Raw genomic sequence first — 17,955 nt, 5'->3', positions numbered from 1 at the left:
GCTCTCCCCCGGCCGCTCCCCCCCTCCGGGTTGGGAACACGTTCTCCCACCGGTGTCCTCGTCCCGGCGAGGGAGCATCCCCGGGGGATCTGGTTTCCTGCTCCCGGGGGTGGGGAGAGGGAGCAGGAGTCGGTGGCCAGCGGCGGGACGGGGCGGCAAGTGGCATGTTCTTCCTCTTCCGCGGGCCACAGCGGCGGGGCAGCGGCAGCCCCGCACCCCCCAACTACCGGGGGGGCTCCCGCTCCCACGGCCCCGGTAAACGAGGTGGCAGGCGCCACCGCCCGGCCCCACGGCTTGGGGGGCAGGGGGGCACCCTGGTGAGCCGGCCCAGCTGCGCCGGCACGGCCACCCCGGAGTCTCGGTGGGCCACCGAGGAGCCGGGCCCCCAACTGCCCCCCGCTTTTGGGCAGGTAACGGGGGTAGGGCAGGGGCAGCGGGGAGGCTGGGGGGCCGGTGTCAGTGGGGGGGGGGGGGAACAGCTGGGTGGCTCCCCACATCTGGAGCAAGGCGGCCGAGCAGGGAATAATCCGGAGGATTAATGCGCGGGCACGGTGTTCCCCCCCCCCCCTCCGATCTCCCCCTTCCCCCCCCCTCCCGCGCCTGCCCTGCATATCCCCAGATATTCCATAAAAACCTCAAATCCCCGCGCAGCCGCGGCCGCCACCGCAGCCCCCCCGGGGCCAGGCATGCCCAGCCATGGGCAACTGCACCAAGACCCCTGAGCGGAGGCTCCCCAAGGTAAGGCTGGCCTCCACCCACCATGGGGGGGGGGGGTGGCAGGAGGAGACACCCCCCCCTGGAGCTGACACCCGGCTCTACCCGCAGGACGGGAAGCCGCGCTCCGGCCCCCCCGTCCCCGGGGACCCCGAGGAGGGGGCGGAAGCGGCGCAGACCCCCCCGTTGCAGAGCTACTCGGTGCTGCAGGGGCTGGTGGGGCCGGCCTGCATCTTCCTGCGGCAGAGCATCGCCATCACCCAGCTGGTACGTGCCCGTCGCGCCGGGGCACGGGATTTATTACCGGGGCGGGGGGGGAACCATGGGAGAAGGACCCCCCCTTCTTTCTTCTCTTGCCGCTTTCTCTTTCCCAGGACCGAGAGCTGCGGCCCGAAGAGATCGAAGGTGAGGTGTGGAGGAAGAGGGAGGTTGGGGGGGGGTCTGGGGGTCTTCGCCCCGGTGGGGGGCGCGTGGGGGTGGCAGGGGTGTCACCGCGCTGTCCCCAGAGCTGAAGCAGGCCTTCCGGGAGTTCGACAAGGATCGCGACGGCTACATCAGCTACAAGGACCTGGGCGAGTGCATGAGGACCATGGGCTACATGCCCACCGAGATGGAGCTCATCGAGCTGTCCCAGCAGATCAGTACGTGGCGGTGGGGGGGCCCCGGGTTGGGTTGGGGGGACACCCCCCAGCCATCCCTGTCCCCTCCCCACCCCGGTGACCCCCCCACCGGCTTCCGCCGCAGCCGGGGGGAAGGTGGATTTTGACGACTTCGTGGAGCTGATGGGCCCCAAGATGCTGGCGGAGACGGCGGACATGATCGGGATCAAGGAGCTGCGTGACGCCTTCCGTGAGGTGAGGGGATGGGGACCTGGAGAAGGGGGGGGACACACAGCCAGGGCTGGGCACGCTGCCGGCACGCTTGCCCTCGCGCAGTTCGACACCAACGGGGACGGGCAGATCAGTATGGCGGAGCTGCGGGAGGCCATGCGCAAGCTGCTGGGGCAGCAGCTCAACTACCGGGAGGTGGACGAGATCCTCAAGGACGTGGATCTCAACGGGGACGGCCTGGTGGACTTTGAAGGTAGGGGAACGGGGATTAAGGGAGGGGGACGGGGGGATGGGAACGTTCCCCCCCGCCCCGGGGGAGGGGGCGGAATATTGGGGATGTCCCTTCCCTACGTATCCTCCTTGTGGCAGAGTTCGTGCGGATGATGTCGCGCTGAGGGCGGTGCGTGCCAAGAGGGGACCCGAGCCCCCCGCCGTGCCTTACCGAGAGGAGAGGGGGGGCCCCACGAAGGAGACGCCCGGCTCCCGGTGGCCTCGGTTTTGGGGGCGGGGTACCGTACCGGCGCAACGCAGCGCCCGAGCCCGGGATGAAGCCCTCGGAGGTGCTGAGACCGTCGGCCGCCCAGGTCCAACCGCGGCGTGGGGGTACCGGGGGCCGACACCGAGCCCCTTTTTGGCGCAGACTCAGCCAGGCATCGGCCGAGATCACCTTGATCTCTGCTATCTCCTTCTTCCGTCCCCCTTCCCACCCCAAAACTCCCAACACACTGCTCCCCTGCCCTCCAGGCTCGTTCCTCCAGCCTCCGTTTCGACCCCTGTACCCAACGCCGAGCCCCTCCGGTGTCCCCCGTCACCGTGGCGTGAGCTTAGACCTACCCCAGACCCTGCTCTGTCCCTCCGGTGGCAGGGCAGACTCCTGGGGGCTCCGTCCAGGACACCCTTGGGGAAAAGAAGACGGGAATAAAGCGTTACCATTCTCTGCCCAGTAATTTTTGTGCCCTGCAAGTGAAGGAAATCCTCTGCTTCCCAGTTTATGGGGTGTCCGAATGGATTCATTATACATTTTTTTTTTCAATCTTTGCCCTTGGGAAATGAAAAACTCTCTCTACGGGCTGTGGTTTGTCCTTTGGCTTCAACAGATCCTGCTTTATCTCCCACTTAGGGTGAAAAATAAGGTAAAAACAGCCAGGCAAAAGTCAATAATTTGGAAAAAAAATTTGAAAAACCAGGCCGATTCCATGGCACGGAAGGAGACGGGCTTTGTGCTCCTCACAGGTGAATTTTGCCTGGAAAACAATGAATTTGGTGTAATTCGTAGGATGCTGTTTTTAGAGTCAGCGAGTATTTTCTCTGGGGAATAAAGTTTGGGAGCTCTCTATTAACGGCTCCGAGCTTTGATCAAGACAAACTTTGATTACTTTCATAGTCTCTCCGCTGAGTGTTTTAAATGACCGATGAAGAAGCAGGTACAGGCGTGGAGCAGTTCCACAAAGCTGCTTGAAAATTGTGTTTTTTCAATCTTTCTTTGCCCTTTTAAAATGAAAAACTCTCCCTACGGACTTTTCTTTGTCCTTACGTTGAATTTAAATAGAATCCGCTCACCATCATTTCCTCCGCCACGTCTCTGTTCACTGGTTAATGATAATTTTGATGGCAAATAGTAGTTTTAAATTTGGGAAATGAACGTTTGATTGGTTGATATTTAAAAGGAAATCAGGTCTTCCTAAAAATAATATGTTTACTTTGTGTTAAAGAGGTTCAACAACCTGCTCTGCTCTTCCAGCCCGCAGCCATCAGGCCCCTCACCTGGTTATAAAGGACAGATCGTTGGAAATTTCTTTTTTTTATTTGCTTATAAACATGTAGAAATACATTTGTGACCAAGTGACTTAACCTCTTGCGACTCCAAAGGGAAAATCTTAAGTATTTTAAATACATTTTAAAAAAAAACAACAACCCACAAACCCAAACCAGACCCACCTCCATCTTCCTGGTTCTCATGCAGGTCTGCATTAACCTTAACTCCTCAGAGATTCATAAGCCAAAATGAATATCCAAGAGTAATTTTTTTTTAAGTTGGCTAAATGCTGCAGAATGAGGCTTAAAACACAAGTTCCTGTTTTTTTTTCTGCTTTCTGTAACGGGTGCAATTCCCAACTTAAAACTTTAGTATGCACTAAAGACTGTGTGATTTTTTTGCCTTTTTTTTTTTCTTTTCTCTTTTTTTTCTTTTCTTTTTTTTTTTTTTCCCTTTTTAAAGTTTTTTTAGCCTTTTTGTGCTTCTTTTTTTTTTTTTGCTTTTTTTTTGCCTTTTTGTTTGGAGCACCAGTGCTCCCACCACCCGTATTTAACCCGCAAGGGAGGTGATGAGCGGACCCTCTCTCGCTCTGTTTGTTTTAAATGACCGTTTTACCTGACAGTTTTTTAAGGCGCCTCTGCAGGCCCGGCGCTCCCCGGTGGACGTTTTAACGTTTTAAGGCGTCTTTTCCCGGGGACCCCCCTGTAGGCCCCGCGACCCCCGGCAGGCCCCGCGGGGAGCCACCCCCCCCCCATTGCCCCCTCACCTCCGGGGGGGGGGTGGGGGATCCCCCCCGCTCCTCTTGACGGCGGGGGGAGGCCGGCCGGGCCCGGTACCGAGGGGAACAGCGGCGGAGTCCCCCTCGGTTTCCCCCCGCCATTCCCTGAGGGGACCGGGGGGGAGGGAGGGGGAGGAGGAAGGGGCGGGGCCGACGCCCTGCGTCTCCACGGTGACGGGAGGGGCGCGGCGGAGCGGTGACGTCGGCACGCTCAGACGTCATCACGGCGAGCGGCGGGGGGGAGGCCGGGTCAGGGCAGGCCGCGGTGGGGCCTGCGCAGCCGAACCGCTACCGGTGCCGGAGCCGCCGCTCTTCGCGGGTCCGGGTGGGCTTGAGGAGCGGCGGGGACAACCGACGGGGGGTCGGGGGGGAGGGGGTGGTGTCGCCCACCGACCCCCGCCGCCCTCCAAGCCATTCGGGAGCGGCGGGCGGCCGTCGGGGATGTCCTACAAGCCCATCGCTCCCGCCCCCGCTACCCCCGGAGCCGCCAGCGCCAGCCCGGCCCCGCCGGGGCCCGCAGCCCCCGGTAACGGCTGGGGAAGGGAGGAAGAGGCGGGGAGGAGGGGGGGGATACCGGGGAAGGGATTGGGGGAGGCAGCCGGTCACCCTCCGTTTCCCGTAGCCACGAGTGTCCCGTCGCCCTCCGGCTCCGTCCCCGGTGCCGCCGCCCCGTTCCGGCCCCTCTTCAATGACTTCGGGCCGCCGTCCATGGGCTATGTGCAGGTGAGGCCGGGGGGAAGGCGGCGGAGCCGGAGGGGGCGGCGGCGGCCCTCACCCCCTCCGGTGTGTCCGTCCCCGTGTCCCCCTTCCCGCAGGCGATGAAGCCCCCCGGGGCACCGGGCTCGCAGAGCACCTACACCGACCTGCTCTCGGTCATCGAGGAGATGGGGAAGGAGATCCGGCCCACCTACGCCGGCAGCAAGAGCGCCATGGAACGGCTGAAGCGGGGTAGGGGCGGCAGAGGGGGAAACGGGGACACCGGGCAGCCCCCCCCCCCTCCTCTCCCCCCGGATGGGGGACACCGTGGAGGGGGGTTTGGGGCGGGGGGGGGATTGATGTGGGGTGTCCCCTCTGCTTCTCCCCGCAGGCATCATCCACGCCCGGGCATTGGTCAGGGAGTGCCTGGCAGAGACAGAGCGCAACGCCCGCACGTAACGGCTGCTGTCAACCGGGACCCCCCCCTCTCACACCCTGCCCCGGGACCCCCCTCCGGTGTCGGCGGGGAGGGGGGGGGGGGGGGAGAGGGGAGGGTGCTGCCGTGCTGCCTCCGCTCCTCCCCCCCCCCCCCCCGCCCCGTGCTCTCTGCTCTCTTTATAAATGCGTGTTTTTATAAATAAAGGACGTGGCTGGGACTCTGCCTCGGGCGGTGGGTGCCGGGGGGGGGGTCACGGTGGTGACAGGGGGGACACGGGGGCGGGGGGTGTCTCGGTGCCCCGGGGGCTGCGGCTGGTACCGGGGGCACCGGGGAAGGGCGTGGGGGGGTTAGTCCTGGAGCCGTGCCCCGGGTTAAGAGGTGCGGGAATGAGCAAAACCCTCTTTTAACACTTAAAAAAAAAAAAAAAGGGCTTTTTAAAATAAATAACAGATTTTTTTTTCCGAGCCCCCGTGTCGGTTCTGTTGGCGGACGGGGGGGGGGGGGCCGGCACACGCGGAATGCCCGTGCAGCGGCGCTCGCCGCCTTCCCGTCTCTGACGTCACGCACCCCCCACACCCCCTACGTCACGGCCGTCGGGCACGGGCTGTGATGTCACGGCCGGTCGGGAGCAGCGCAGGTTCGCCGGGGCCGGGGCCGGGGCGGGCGTGGGGGGGCAGTCCCCGGGGGCGAGCGGAGCCGAAGGGAGCCGAGTGTGGCCGGAAAGAGCCGAGGGAAGCCGAAGGCGGGCGGGCGGGGCCGAGCGGGCGGGGGGCGCGTTGCCATGGGAGCGGGGCGGGCCCGGCAGCGGCGGAGCGGGCCGGGCCGGGCTGAGGGCCGACCCCCGACCCCCGCCGCAGGCGCTGCCCCCCGCCGCCATGCTCATCAAGGAGTACCACATACTGCTGCCCATGAGCCTGGAGGAGTACCAGGTGGCCCAGCTCTACATGATCCAGGTGGGGCCGGGGGGGGAGGGCTGAGCATGGAGATCTGAGGGGTGCGGGGGCCTGTGGGCCTGAGCACAGAGCCTGAGGGGGCACGGGGCGGGGGCGCTGAGCATGGAGACTGAGGGGGAGCAGTAGGCTGTGGCTGGGGGGTGCAGGAGGGTGGGGGGATGAGTGTAGAGCTTGAGGGGGTGCAGGGGGCTGTGGGGCTGAGCGTGGAGCCTGAGGGGGTGCAGGGGGCTGTGGGGCTGAGCGTGGAGCCTGAGGGGGTGCAGGGGGCTGTGTGACTGAGCATGGGGAGCTGTGGGGTTAGGGGGTTGTGGGGCTGAGCATGGGGAGCTGTGAGGTGTGTGTGGCTGATCGTGGAGCCTGAGAGTGTGCAGGGGGCTGTGGGGCCTAGCCTGGGGAGTGCAGGGGGCTGTGGGGCTGAGCGTGGAGCTGGGGGGTGCAGGGGGCTGTAGGGTCGAGCATGGCGGGTGCAGGGGGCTGTGGGGCTGAGCGTGGGGAGCTGGAGGGTGCAGGGAGCTGCGGGGCTGATCATGGAGCCTGAGGGGGTGCAGGGGTCTGTGGGACTGAGCATTGGGAGCTGTGGGGTGCAGGGGGCTGTAGGGTTGAGCATGGCGGGTGCAGGGGGCTGTGGGGCTGAGCATGAAGCTGGGGGCTGCAGGGGGCTGTGGGGCTGACCCCAAGGGATGGGTAGCAGTGCAGGGGTGTCACTGAGGTTCAGTGGGTTTGAGGACACAGAGCTGAGCAGGGGATCCCGGGAGCATGCGTGGGGCTGGAGGTGTCACCACACAGGGACCAGGGGTTGCGGAGGGTACAGGGGCCTGCAAGGTGCCAGGCTTTGGGGATGTGTGGGTTGCAGGGTTAGGGGGTGCCAGGGTGTCCGTGCTCACCCGGCAGCTCTCCCCGCAGAAGAAGAGCCGTGAGGAGTCAAGCGGCGAGGGCAGCGGGGTGGAGATCCTGGCCAACCGGCCCTACAGCGACGGCCCCGGCGGCAGCGGCCAGTACACCCACAAGATCTACCATGTGGGCTCCCACATCCCCAGCTGGTTCCGGGCGCTGCTCCCCAAGGCTGCCCTGCAGGTGGAGGAGGAATCCTGGAACGCCTACCCCTACACCCGCACCAGGTGGGAGCCGGTGGGGATGTGGGGTGGGCTGTGGGGCCGGCTGTGCCGCTGGGCTCATCCCCATCCCCACACGTCCCCTAGGTACACCTGCCCCTTCGTGGAGAAGTTCTCCATCGAGATCGAGACGTACTACCGGCCGGACGGGGGCCAGCAGACTAACATCTTCAACCTGAGCGCGGCTGAGAAGAGGCAGAGAATTTTGGGTGCGTGCGGCCGCCGCGGGGCTGGCTGGGGGTGATGAGCGGGACCTGATACCTGCCAGGGTTCCCACGCGGCGCTCCCCAGGCTGGGTGCGTGGGTGTGCTGCGGTGCCCGAGGGGCTCGGCGTCTGCAACACACTCAGCTTTGCTCTTTTTGCTGTTTTGGGGGTAGCTACGGGGTGGAAACTTGGCAGGGGAAAGTGCCTGTACCCCAAGCTGCCTGCCCTGAGCTCCCTGCCTGCTCCCTTGGCAGCGCTGCTGAATTGGAGTCTGTGTTAAAGATGTTTTGGGGGACAATTTCATCCTTCACCTTCTTCCCTTGCCTGTATATTTGTGTGCAGCCCTCTCCTTCCTGGTGCCAGCGTGCTCCCCTCTCCGCGTCCCTGTCCTGCATCCCAGCCTCTGTCCCACGCAGTCTGGCATGACTTTGTCTTCCCAGCCCCTCTCCAGGGTGTACGTGGGAACCTGCGCTGTGTGTTTTGGATCAGCGTGTCCCCATTTTTATCCCTCTCTGTCCTGCTTCCCCTGCTCCCCAGGGCTTTGCTCCAGTTTGCTCTCCGGGTCCAGGCTGGAGAGCTTGCTGGGGAGATCGGCAGGCAGAGCCAGGAGCCTGGGGTGGGATTCCTCCCTCGCTGGTGGCTTTGTCCCCAGCCGCTGCGGCCTCCCTTTCCTGACGATGTTGATCTGGTCGTTTTAGGCACCGGAGTGCAGAGCGTGACGCGCTGCCTCTTAAAATGGAGGCCTAAAATAGGCACTCGGAGGAAATGATTCATCTGACCTATTTCTCTCATTGGTTCTTGCGGCACCGGGGATGTCCGGCCGGGATGCCGGTGGCTTGGGCCTGGGGGGACAAATTTTGCCCCTGCCACCACCAGGCAGTGACTGGGGCTGAGTGCACAGCAGGGAGGGCATGGCCCTGTGCCTGCTGCTTGCTGCCCTGCCTGATTTCCCCCCGCTGCGGTGCCTGTCCCACGGGCTTTCTGCAGGACACGCTGCGTCTCGGGTGGCTGCTGCCTCCCATGGGGAGTGGGACCGGGGTGGAACTCACCCCGGCGCAGACCCCGCTGGGATTTTCTTTGCCAGCTCTCGCTCTCACCCCGGTGTCCCGTGTCACCCACAAGATTTAAACCCAATCTCACATTTCAAAGGGCAGGGGAGTAACGTGGTCTGTCTGCCGGGGTGACCCACGGGGATAACAGCCTCCTGGCCAATTTTCTCCCGGTTATGAAAGCAAACAGAGCCGTCGGTCCTCGTGCGAGTCACACTGCCGGGAGCTGCTCGGGGCCGGCAGCTCCTGTCCCCGCGCCTCACTGCCGCCCGCGGTGTGTTGCTATCCGAGATGCTCGGCCAGCCCGTTGGTTCCTGATTTCAGAGCTCGTGTTCGCCACACAGTTTGGACACCCCCTGGTGTGTTTTGCAGGCAGGGGAGGCTTGGAGGGGTTGTGGCGCTTTCCATTTCAGCTCCCTACCACGGGAAAAGCCCCACTTCAGAGCACCTGCCCTGCAACTGTCCCTTGTTTTCTGAGTCTTACAAGTCTTTTTTTCCCCCTTTTTTTTGGCCCAAGCTGGAAGAAGAGGCCAATGGGCACCTCGGGCGCATCAATGGGGACAAATAAGCATGAGGTCTGGCACAGCCTGGAGACAGGCTTGGGGGATTGACTGGGGACAGCTCTGTAGGAAGGTCCTGGGGGCCAGTGGGGTGCCCTGGGACCTCCCTAAGATCTCCCCCAAGACCGGGCTGGAGGGAGCTGGCCTGGAGCAGCCAAGCTGCAGATGACTTTGCACAGGGTTGGACCCGAATGGCCCCCCCCAAGGTCTGTTGGATCATGTTTTTCCTGGGTGCCATCCATAAGCCCCCTTCCAGTTTTGGGGAGGCCACCCCCATTTGGGGAGAGGGGGACATTGCCATCGCATCCCCCAGCTTTATGGGGGCTCCTCCTGGGTCGCATGGCAGTTTTGCCTGTGCTCCATGCCCCATTATCAGGGTCCCCTGCGGTCTCGGGGGGGGCAGGTGGCGAGGCTCACCACTGCTCCGAGCTGCTTCATCCGGCTGTCCTCGGCACCAGCCCCCACGTCCCCCGGGGTCGCCGGGGCCACTCTCCCAGCTGCCAAATCTCCTGGCTAATGCGCGTATGTGTGTCAGCCCCGGCTCTTCGCACGCCTCGCCGCCTCCGTGCCCCTCCCCGCCATCCCCGCCACCCCCAGTGCCTCTTTCAGCCACACTGCGCCACTCCGTGGGGCACAGGATCAGACCCCCATGCAGGGATGGGGGCACCCATGGGTGCCTTTGATGTTACAAACACAGGATGGAGGGTGTTTGATACTGGCTGTTGGGTGCGCGGCTTGTGGAAATAATTTGCCCCTCTGATTTTTGGGTGGTTTTCCCCGTTTTCCTGCCCAAAGGGTCACCCGCGTCCCCTTGCTGAGCACCACGGGGTGACGCACGCTGTTCTCCCCGCAGACACCATCGATATCGTGCGTGACCCCATCTCCCCTGGGGAATACAAGCCCGAGGAGGACCCCAAGCTCTACCACTCGGCCAAGACTGGCCGGGGCCCACTGGGGGACGACTGGCTGGAGGCGACCGCCAGCGGACCCCTGATGTGCGCCTACAAGCTCTGCAAGGTGGAGTTCCGCTACTGGGGGATGCAGTCCAAAATCGAGCAGTTTATCCACGACGTGGGTGAGTGCGGGGCAGCAGCGGGGAGCCCTTGATCGTCGGCCCCGCTGGAGGAGGGGAGAGCAGGTTTGGGGACCCCTGGGGCAATGCTGGGTGATGTCCCCATCACAGGTTTGCGAAAGGTGATGCTGCGCGCCCACCGCCAGGCTTGGTGCTGGCAGGACGAGTGGACGGACCTGACGATGGAGGACATCCGGCAGCTGGAGGAGGAGACAGCGAGGATGCTGGCACAGAAGATGGCCAAGTGTGGCGAGGCCGAAGAACCCCCCACTGCTGGGCCCAGCCCAGAGGGGCGGCCGGAGCCAGGGGGTGCCAGCGGGCAGGAGGGGGCTGAGGTGCAGGGGGCATCTGACGCCTCTCCTGATGATACTTTTGCCAAGCAGTGGTCCACCTCTTCCCGGTCTTCCTACTCTTCCCAGCATGGAGGTGAGAGACCAGGTCCTGTGTGGGTGGGATGGGGACCCCCAACCCCCTGGCAGCTGCTCTTCTCCATAGGAGATGCATCAGGGGATCCTCTTTTCCCTTGCCTGGGTGCCCCAGGGGTCTCCTGGGGGGGTCTCAGGGTGCCCTGAGGGTGGTCCTGGGTCTCCCAGGGGAGCTCTGGATGCAGGAGCAGGGGGGAGCTGTGGGACAGGAGTGGGGTCTCACTGCGGGGGGGCTCTGGGTGCTGACCCTATGCCGGTGGCAGGGGGAGTATCTCCTCAGAGCCTGTCCGAGTGGCGGATGCAGAACATCGCCCGTGACTCCGAGAACAGCTCCGAAGAGGAATTTTTTGATGCCCACGGTATGACGAGGGGCAGCACCCGTGGTTCAGTGTTTCGGTGGCAGGGACCAGTCACTGGCTTGGGGTGGGCTGGATGTGTCTCATGGGGGGGGTCCTCGTGGGCTTCTCACCCACCGCCCCCTCCCTGCTGCCGCAGAGGACCTGTCTGACAGCGACGAGGTCTTTGCGAAGGAGATGACAAAGTGGAGCTCCAATGACTTCTTGGACACGCTGGAGCGGCCCGCAGAGCTGGACGAGGCTCTGGGTGAGTGTGGGGGGGGCCCCTAACCCTGGTGTGGGCGTTTTGGGAGGGGCCTGATCCCCATCTGGATGCCCCGTCCGGACTCACCGGGGTCATGTGCTTGTAGGGGAGGGACCCAGCACCTCCAAGGTGGATGGTGAAGGACTGGGGGCAACCGGCTTCTCCGAGGTGGGTGCCCCACTTGTCCCCTCCCTCGGACCATGCCCCCTGGCCGTTGGACCTAGCATGGGTGCCGATGGCAGCTCTCTTCTTCCTGCAGGGTGTCTCATCGGAGAGCACGGCGCAGGCATGCCGGATCCACGCCCTCTTCCTCATCCTCCACAGTGGCAACATCCTGGACCAGGGAGCGGGTGAGCCGGGCTCCAAGCAGGCGGACGTGCAGACGCTGGCGGCCACCTTCGACGCTGTCACCCGCGTCCACTTCCCCGAGGCTCTGGGGCATGTGGCGCTGCGCCTGGTGCCCTGCCCGCCCATCTGCGCCGCCGCCTACGCCCTCGTCTCCAAGTACGATGGCAGCGCCGTGTTCTGGGGGTCTCCATGGGGCAAGGAGGGGGCTGTCCCCCTGGAAAACCACCCCAGGGCTGCGGGAGGGGACTGTGGAGGTGGTGACTTCAGAGGGGACTTTCCTTCTCCTGGTGTGGAATCTAGGGGATGGGACGGGATGGAAAGGGGATAACTCCTGGTGAAGCATTGCAGGGTAAGCAAGTGTCATGCGATGAAATGGGGACACCGGGCAGCCCCGTTCACCCTTCCCACCGTGTTCTTCTCAGGCTCAGTCCCTACAGCCACGACAGGGACAGCCTGTCCAGCAGCCAGGACCACATCCCGCTGGCGGCCCTCCCGCTGCTGGCCACCTCCTCGGGGAGCTACCAGCACGCCGTGGGTGCTGTCATCGCTCGTGCCAACCAGGCGTACAGCGCCTTCCTGCACTCCGGGGAGGGAGCTGGCTTCTGCGGCCAGGTGAGAGGGGATCTGGGGAAAGATCTGCTCTGGCTGGGGCTTGGGTCCACTGGGGACCACCGCACTACCCTGTGCGGAGGGTTTGGGGGCTCTGTCCTTCCTCACCCGAGTCACGTGTGCATGCTCTCCGCAGGTGGTGCTGCTGGGGGACTGCGTGGGTGGCATCCTGGGCTTTGATGCGCTGTGCCAGAGCCGGGGGGGCTCAGGGGGCAGCCGCAGCAGCAGCCGCCGTGGCAGCCTGGTGAGTGCTACTGGTCGGAGAGGGTGGAAAAGGGGGTTTCTGCCCCTGGGGGCTGGGGTGCAGGGTGGGTGAGGGTGCCAGTGGTGGCTAAATGGGGGCCGGGTGCTTGCTGCCTCTCCCCCCACAGAGCACAGAGCCCATCTCCCCCGAGCTGTGCGGTGGCAAGGACCCGCTGGCTGATGGCACAGATGGAGCAACGGGGTCTGGCCAGGCCAGCCCTGAGCCGGGGACACAGCCACCCTGCCGGGAGCAGGAGGACAGCCACCATCACAGCTCCTCGTGCAGGTGAGAACAAGGGGGACGGTCAGCGGTGCCGTGACCCGTCCCTGCGGGAGCCCTGCTGATCTCCCGACTAATTTTGTTGCTTTATGGAAAAGGTGAATTTCCCATCTGCACCAGCCTGGGAAGGAGCATTGCATGGGGGCAGCCCGCATCGGGGGTGTCTTGCTGGAGCTCCCCAGCTTTCCAGCAGCTCCCCTGGGCTAACGGGGCCGTGCTGGGCATAGCTTTGCCCCTGGGCTGGTGGGAACGGGGCAATGCCGTCCCTCCCCAAGCCCACCGGCCCCGCTGTCCCAGCCTGCAGGCCAGCGAGGCCCCACTGGAGGCAGAGGCACCGCGGAGTGGCACCGCGGCACTGGACGGGGCAGAAGGCACCGGTACCCGCCTCGAATTTAAGGTATCCGGCTTCTTCCTCTTTGGCTCCCCGCTGGGGCTGGTGCTCGCGCTGCGCAAGACCGTCATGCCCGCTCTGGATGGTGAGGACCCCTGCCAGCCGTGGTGCTGGCCCCCAACCCCCTCCCCAAAGAGCCCTGCTTGGCTTTGAGCCCTTTGCATGCCTGCGTGTTGGTCTATCCCTGAGCCTCCCCTTCCCTGCTCTGTGCCAGCCCCAGCTTGTCCCCCGGCTGTCTCCGGTGTCCTGGGTTTGCCTCCCCAGCCTTTCCTCTTGCTGGGTTCTGCTTTCTCCCTGCTGGGGGTACCAAGCTCCCGGCTGCGCTGCCCTGTGCCCGCCAGCCCTCGTGCCCTGTCCCTGTCCCCACCAGGCTCCTTGCCACGCAGCCTGGGCAGCCCTGACCCCCCCTTCTCTGCCCCAGTGGCCCAGCTGCGTCCTGCCTGTGAGCAGATCTACAACCTCTTCCACGCCGCCGACCCCTGCGCCTCTCGCCTGGAGCCCCTCTTGGCCAAGGCCTTCCACGCTGTCCCACCACTCAGCGTGCCCCGCTACCAGAAGTACCCTCTGGGTGACGGCACCTCCTCCCTGCTGGGTGAGTGGCCCCCCACTGGACTGGTCCCGGGCACCCTGGGGTGTACTGGGGGCTCCGGCATCATGTTGGGGTACCCAGAGCACCTATAGCACTGCTGGGGTGCAGGGAAAGCAATGTGCAAGCCCTGCCCACTCCTTTGGGGCTATGCTGAAGGGGGGGTCCCAGGGTGGTTGGTGTCCCCAGGGGGATCTGGGTGGCCTCACTTGTCCCTCTCTGCAGCGGAGGCCCTGCAGATGCACTCTGCCCTGTTCCTGCCCGAGGTGGACATGGCTGCCCCTCCTACCCCCACTGGCAGCTTCGGCGGCTTCTGGAGGGGCAACGAGCCGGCGGAGGCCCCCACTCCTGCCAGCACCAGTGAAGTCGTCAAGAGTAAGCCCCATCCCTGCCCATCCCATCCCATGCTGGCACCTTGGGATGAGGCCCTGGGACGGATTCATTCCTGCTCTCCCCGCAGTCCTGGAGCGCTGGTGGGGCCCCAAGCGCATCGACTACTCGCTCTACTGCCCCGACGCCCTGACTGCCTTCCCCACCATCACCCTGCCCCACCTCTTCCATGCCAGCTACTGGGAGTCCTCTGACGTGGTGGCCTTCATCCTGCGCCAAGTAGGGCGGGCATGGTGGGGCGGGTGGCACAGCTCGCCGTGGGCTGGTGGAGGCTGAGCTGGGGCCGTGCTGCTCTTTAGGTGATGGAGAAAGAGGAGCCGCAGCCGGCGGAGAGCGAGGAGAGCTCTATCTACAGCCCCGCTATCCCCCGGGAGAAGTGGCAGCGCAAGCGCACCCAAGTGAAGATCCGGGTACGTGCCCAGTGGCCATTGGGAGCCCAACCCTTTGCCGGGGCAGCACCAGGCTCTGGCTGTCCCCAGGTGCCTTGGCAGACCCCCAGCCATGGGGCGATGCAGCTGGGAGGGTTTCCTTCCGTCTGCCAGGAACTTGCTGGGATGGTCCCACAGCCCGGTGGGGCCCGTGTGTCCCCTCGGGTGCCACCCACTGCCCCGGCACAGGTTTCTGAGTGTCCCATGTCCCTGCAGAACGTGACGGCCAACCACCGGGCCTGCGACGTGATCGTGTGTGAGGGCAAAGCGCAGGTCCTCAGTGGGCGCTTCATGTACGGACCCCTGGATGTGGTGACACTGACTGGGGAGAAGGTACCGCTGGGCTCATGGGTGCCACCAGGACCCCATCAAACAGGGTGGGCATGTCCAGGAGGGGGCACGGGGCTGGTGTCACCAATGGCAGGGGAAGGGATGTGGTGAACAGGACCCCAAAGGACCTTGTGGGATGGGAGGAGAGGGTCATAAGGACTTGTAGTTTGGGGGACGTGGCAGGATCTGGAGGTTCAGTCCATGCTCAGCCCTTTTCCCTCTCCCAGGTGGACATCTACATCATGACGCAGCCGCTGTCGGGGAAGTGGCTGTACTATGGCACTGAGGTGACAAGTGGCAGCGGGCGGCTGACCTTCACCATCCCTCCGGACAAGGCTCTGGCCATCGGCATCTACCCCGTGCGCATGGTGGTCAGGTGAGCTGCGGGTGTGCAGTGTCACCTCGGTTCCTCCTCCAGCTCTTTTGGCAGAGGGCCACTGGTCCCCTCTGTGACAGAGCCAGCGCTGAGCCTCCCTGTTCTCCCATCCCAGGGGGGACCACAGCTATGCTGAAGCATACCTGACGGTGGTGGCCCGGGGCACCGAGTCAGTCGTGTTCAGCATTGATGGCTCCTTCACTGCCAGCGTCTCCATCATGGGCAGCGACCCCAAAGTGCGTGCGGGGGCTGTCGACGTCGTACGGTAGGTGCTTTTCTCGTGGTGGGGACACCCCGACCCTCCTTTCGTGGTGTGGTGACAACCAGATTGGGGTAGCGGGGGCATCGGAGCAGGCTGCCCTCATGGGGAGGAGCTGGGGGATCTCGCATAGCCTGGAGGGTTTTCGCATCATCTCTGTGCTGGTGCAGAAAGGCTGCTTCCAGTTGTGGTCCTGAAGCCTGCTGTGATACCCCACAGCTGTGCTGTTCACCCAGCCTCGCTAAAATCCCTGTGGGGAGGAAGGTTTTGGAGGCAGCAGCTGTGTGTGATGTGTTGGGAGATGCTTGGTGGCAGGACTGTCCCCACAAAGGCTCCTGGCACCTATGTGTGTCCCCTCCTAGGCACTGGCAGGACTCGGGCTACATGATCATCTACGTGACCGGACGCCCCGACATGCAGAAGCACCGCGTGGTGGCCTGGCTCTCCCAGCACAACTTCCCCCACGGCGCCGTCTCCTTCTGCGACGGGCTCACCCACGACCCCCTGCGCCAAAAAGCTGCCTTCCTCCAGAGCCTGCGCACTGAGGTGGGGACAGGGACACCAGCAGGGTGGGGACACACTGGTGGTGGTGGTGGTGGAGGGGTGTCCCTCTGTCCCGTGGGTCAGTGGAGCTGCAGGCAGAGATACTTGGAGCCAGATCACACTGTGAGGGCAGAGCTGGCACTGACCCCCTGTCCCAGGACTCGGTGGGAGAAGGTCCAGAGGAGGCCACAAAGGCTGGAGCCCCTCTGCTGTGAGGACAGGCTCAGAGAGTTGGGGGAGTTCAGCCTGGAGAAGGCTCCAGGGAGACCTTAGAGCCCCTTCCAGTCCCTCAAGGGGCTCCAGGAAAGCTGGGGAGGGACTCTGGATGAGGGAGGGGAGCCCTAGGAGGAGAGGGGAGGGTTTGACACTGGAAGAGGGGAGATGGAGATGAGATGTGGGGAAGAACTTCTTTGCTGTGAGGGTGGTGAGAGCCTGGCCCAGGTTGCCCAGAGAAGCTGTGGCTGCCCCATCCCTGGAGGGGTTCAAGGGCAGGTTGGAGGGGGCTTGGAGCAATCTGCTCTGGTGGGAGGTGTCCCTCCCCAGGGCAGGGGATTGGAATGAGATGCTCTTCAGGGTCTCTTCCAACCGAAACCATTCCATGATTCTAGAACCCTGCTCAGGGCACAGAGGGGTGGTTTCCAGCCCATGGGTGTTGCAGCCATCCCTCAGAAAGCGAGGGTGTCCCCGTCTCCTGGGAGTGGCAGTCCCCATCCCCTGGGGGTGGCTGTCCTTGTAGGATGTGCCGCTCCCTGCCCTAATGCTCCTCTCCGTGGACAGGCAGAGATCACCATCGTCGCTGGCTATGGCTCCACCAAGGATGTCTCCGTCTACAGCTCGCTGGGGCTCGCACCAGCGCACATCTACATCGTGGGCCGGGCCGTCAAGAAGTTCTACAACCAGTGCCAGGTATGGTGTCGGGGCTGGGGACGGGCTGGGGCTGCAGGGGACAACTGCTGACCCTACTAGGGTGGCAGGAGCATGCTGTGGCTGGGGTGGCCAGCTCACGCTGTCCGTGTGTCCTGCAGTTCCTCTCCGAGGGCTACGTAGCCCACCTGGCTCAGCTGGAGGCAGCAGCCCTGGCCCACTCCCCCAAGGGACCCCCGCGACCCGTGCTGGGCAAAGGCACCTATGGCTGCCCGGCGCCCGTCGACTTCCTCCGCAAACAGAGCCAGCTCCTGCGGTCGCGGGGCTCCAGCCAGGCAGAGCGGGACGGGGGGCCCCCATCGGCACCCCCTGGGCTGTCCCGGGCCAAGCCCCGCAGCGTCAGCCTCAAGCTGGAGGGTGAGGAGTGAGGGTGGCACAGCCACCGTCCCCCCTTTCCGCTGCAGCCTTCATTTCCCAGCCGGGAGCACCTGGGGCCAGAGCCTGCGATGGGCCCCAAGCTGATAGGAAGGAGACGAGGGCGTTGGGTCCCCCTGAGACTGTGGGGACCCAGGAGTCAGCGCTTCAAGCCACCCTGGGGTGCTGGAGCCATCCCCTCCGGACTGAGCCACCCCATGTCCCCCCTCCTGCCCCCTAGCTCTGCCTCCACCCTCTGCCCCATCCCCTCTGGTCCTTTGGGGCTGCAGAGCTGCTGTTGGGCAGTGCCCGGGGAGGGGGATTTCTCCCCGGGGATGCAGTGTGCTGCCCCCTGGGGTCATCTGTCCCTGGGCAGCGCTGGGGGGGGCCGTGGCTATGCCCCAGGGCAAGCGGCACCTCCCTGCTCCCCACCTATTTATTTCCGTGCGGTGTTGCCAGCCGTGGGGCAGGAGAAGGGCCAGGATTCAAAAGTGGTTCCTTTGTTCTCTTCGTTTCGTTGTGAAATAAAGCGATGTAAAGACGAGGCACCGGGGCCCCCGTGTCCGCTCTGTACCCACCGGCAAAACCCCAGGCCCGGGGACACGGTGTCACACAGGGAGGTGGCTTTGGGGTGTCTCTGTGTGTGTGTGTTAGAGCTGCTTCTCCACCGTCTGTGGGAGAGTCTCTCCCCCTTAGAACAGTCAT

At 64.2% G+C, this 17,955-nt stretch overlaps 3 protein-coding genes across 6 annotated transcripts; all 3 read left to right on the top strand.

Moving 5' to 3' along the window:
* The first annotated feature begins 164 nt into the window (after nucleotides 1–164).
* Nucleotides 165–2,489, top strand: CABP2 (calcium binding protein 2). Its single transcript, XM_074149231.1, has 8 exons — nucleotides 165–410; nucleotides 652–738; nucleotides 826–981; nucleotides 1,089–1,119; nucleotides 1,221–1,355; nucleotides 1,459–1,568; nucleotides 1,650–1,797; nucleotides 1,914–2,489. Exons 1-8 carry the CDS (start codon nucleotides 165–167, stop codon nucleotides 1,937–1,939), a joined length of 939 nt encoding a protein of 312 aa, XP_074005332.1. The 3' UTR covers nucleotides 1,940–2,489.
* Nucleotides 2,490–4,312: 1,823 nt separating this feature from the next.
* Nucleotides 4,313–5,429, top strand: CDK2AP2 (cyclin dependent kinase 2 associated protein 2). Of its 3 annotated transcripts, none has more exons than XM_074149245.1 (4): nucleotides 4,313–4,604; nucleotides 4,701–4,801; nucleotides 4,894–5,026; nucleotides 5,166–5,429. In XM_074149245.1, the coding sequence occupies exons 1-4, from the start codon at nucleotides 4,520–4,522 to the stop codon at nucleotides 5,231–5,233; spliced, it is 387 nt and encodes a 128-aa protein (XP_074005346.1). In that variant the 5' UTR covers nucleotides 4,313–4,519; the 3' UTR covers nucleotides 5,234–5,429. The 3 variants fall into 3 exon arrangements, with proteins under 3 accessions (XP_074005346.1, XP_074005344.1, XP_074005345.1); XM_074149243.1 differs by having other exon boundaries at nucleotides 4,520–4,604; nucleotides 4,677–4,801; nucleotides 5,166–5,233; XM_074149244.1 differs by having other exon boundaries at nucleotides 4,520–4,610; nucleotides 5,166–5,233.
* A 659-nt stretch (nucleotides 5,430–6,088) lies between these two features.
* Nucleotides 6,089–17,797, top strand: PITPNM1 (phosphatidylinositol transfer protein membrane associated 1). Of its 2 annotated transcripts, none has more exons than XM_074149207.1 (23): nucleotides 6,089–6,166; nucleotides 7,070–7,284; nucleotides 7,366–7,487; nucleotides 9,946–10,167; nucleotides 10,276–10,590; nucleotides 10,853–10,948; nucleotides 11,085–11,192; nucleotides 11,296–11,357; nucleotides 11,449–11,693; nucleotides 11,960–12,149; nucleotides 12,283–12,390; nucleotides 12,518–12,669; nucleotides 12,967–13,145; nucleotides 13,482–13,652; nucleotides 13,872–14,021; nucleotides 14,107–14,255; nucleotides 14,336–14,446; nucleotides 14,681–14,797; nucleotides 15,022–15,170; nucleotides 15,286–15,435; nucleotides 15,792–15,975; nucleotides 16,750–16,878; nucleotides 16,998–17,797. In XM_074149207.1, the coding sequence occupies exons 1-23, from the start codon at nucleotides 6,089–6,091 to the stop codon at nucleotides 17,262–17,264; spliced, it is 3,669 nt and encodes a 1,222-aa protein (XP_074005308.1). In that variant the 3' UTR covers nucleotides 17,265–17,797. The 2 variants fall into 2 exon arrangements, with proteins under 2 accessions (XP_074005308.1, XP_074005307.1); XM_074149206.1 differs by having other exon boundaries at nucleotides 12,518–12,675.
* Nucleotides 17,798–17,955: the final 158 nt, after the last annotated feature.

Source organism: Numenius arquata, chromosome 6, assembly GCF_964106895.1.
Source record: "Numenius arquata chromosome 6, bNumArq3.hap1.1, whole genome shotgun sequence".
Lineage (NCBI taxonomy): Eukaryota > Metazoa > Chordata > Aves > Charadriiformes > Scolopacidae > Numenius > Numenius arquata.
Note: the sequence above shows the minus strand (reverse complement) of the source record. Positions and strands in the feature narration are given on the sequence as shown.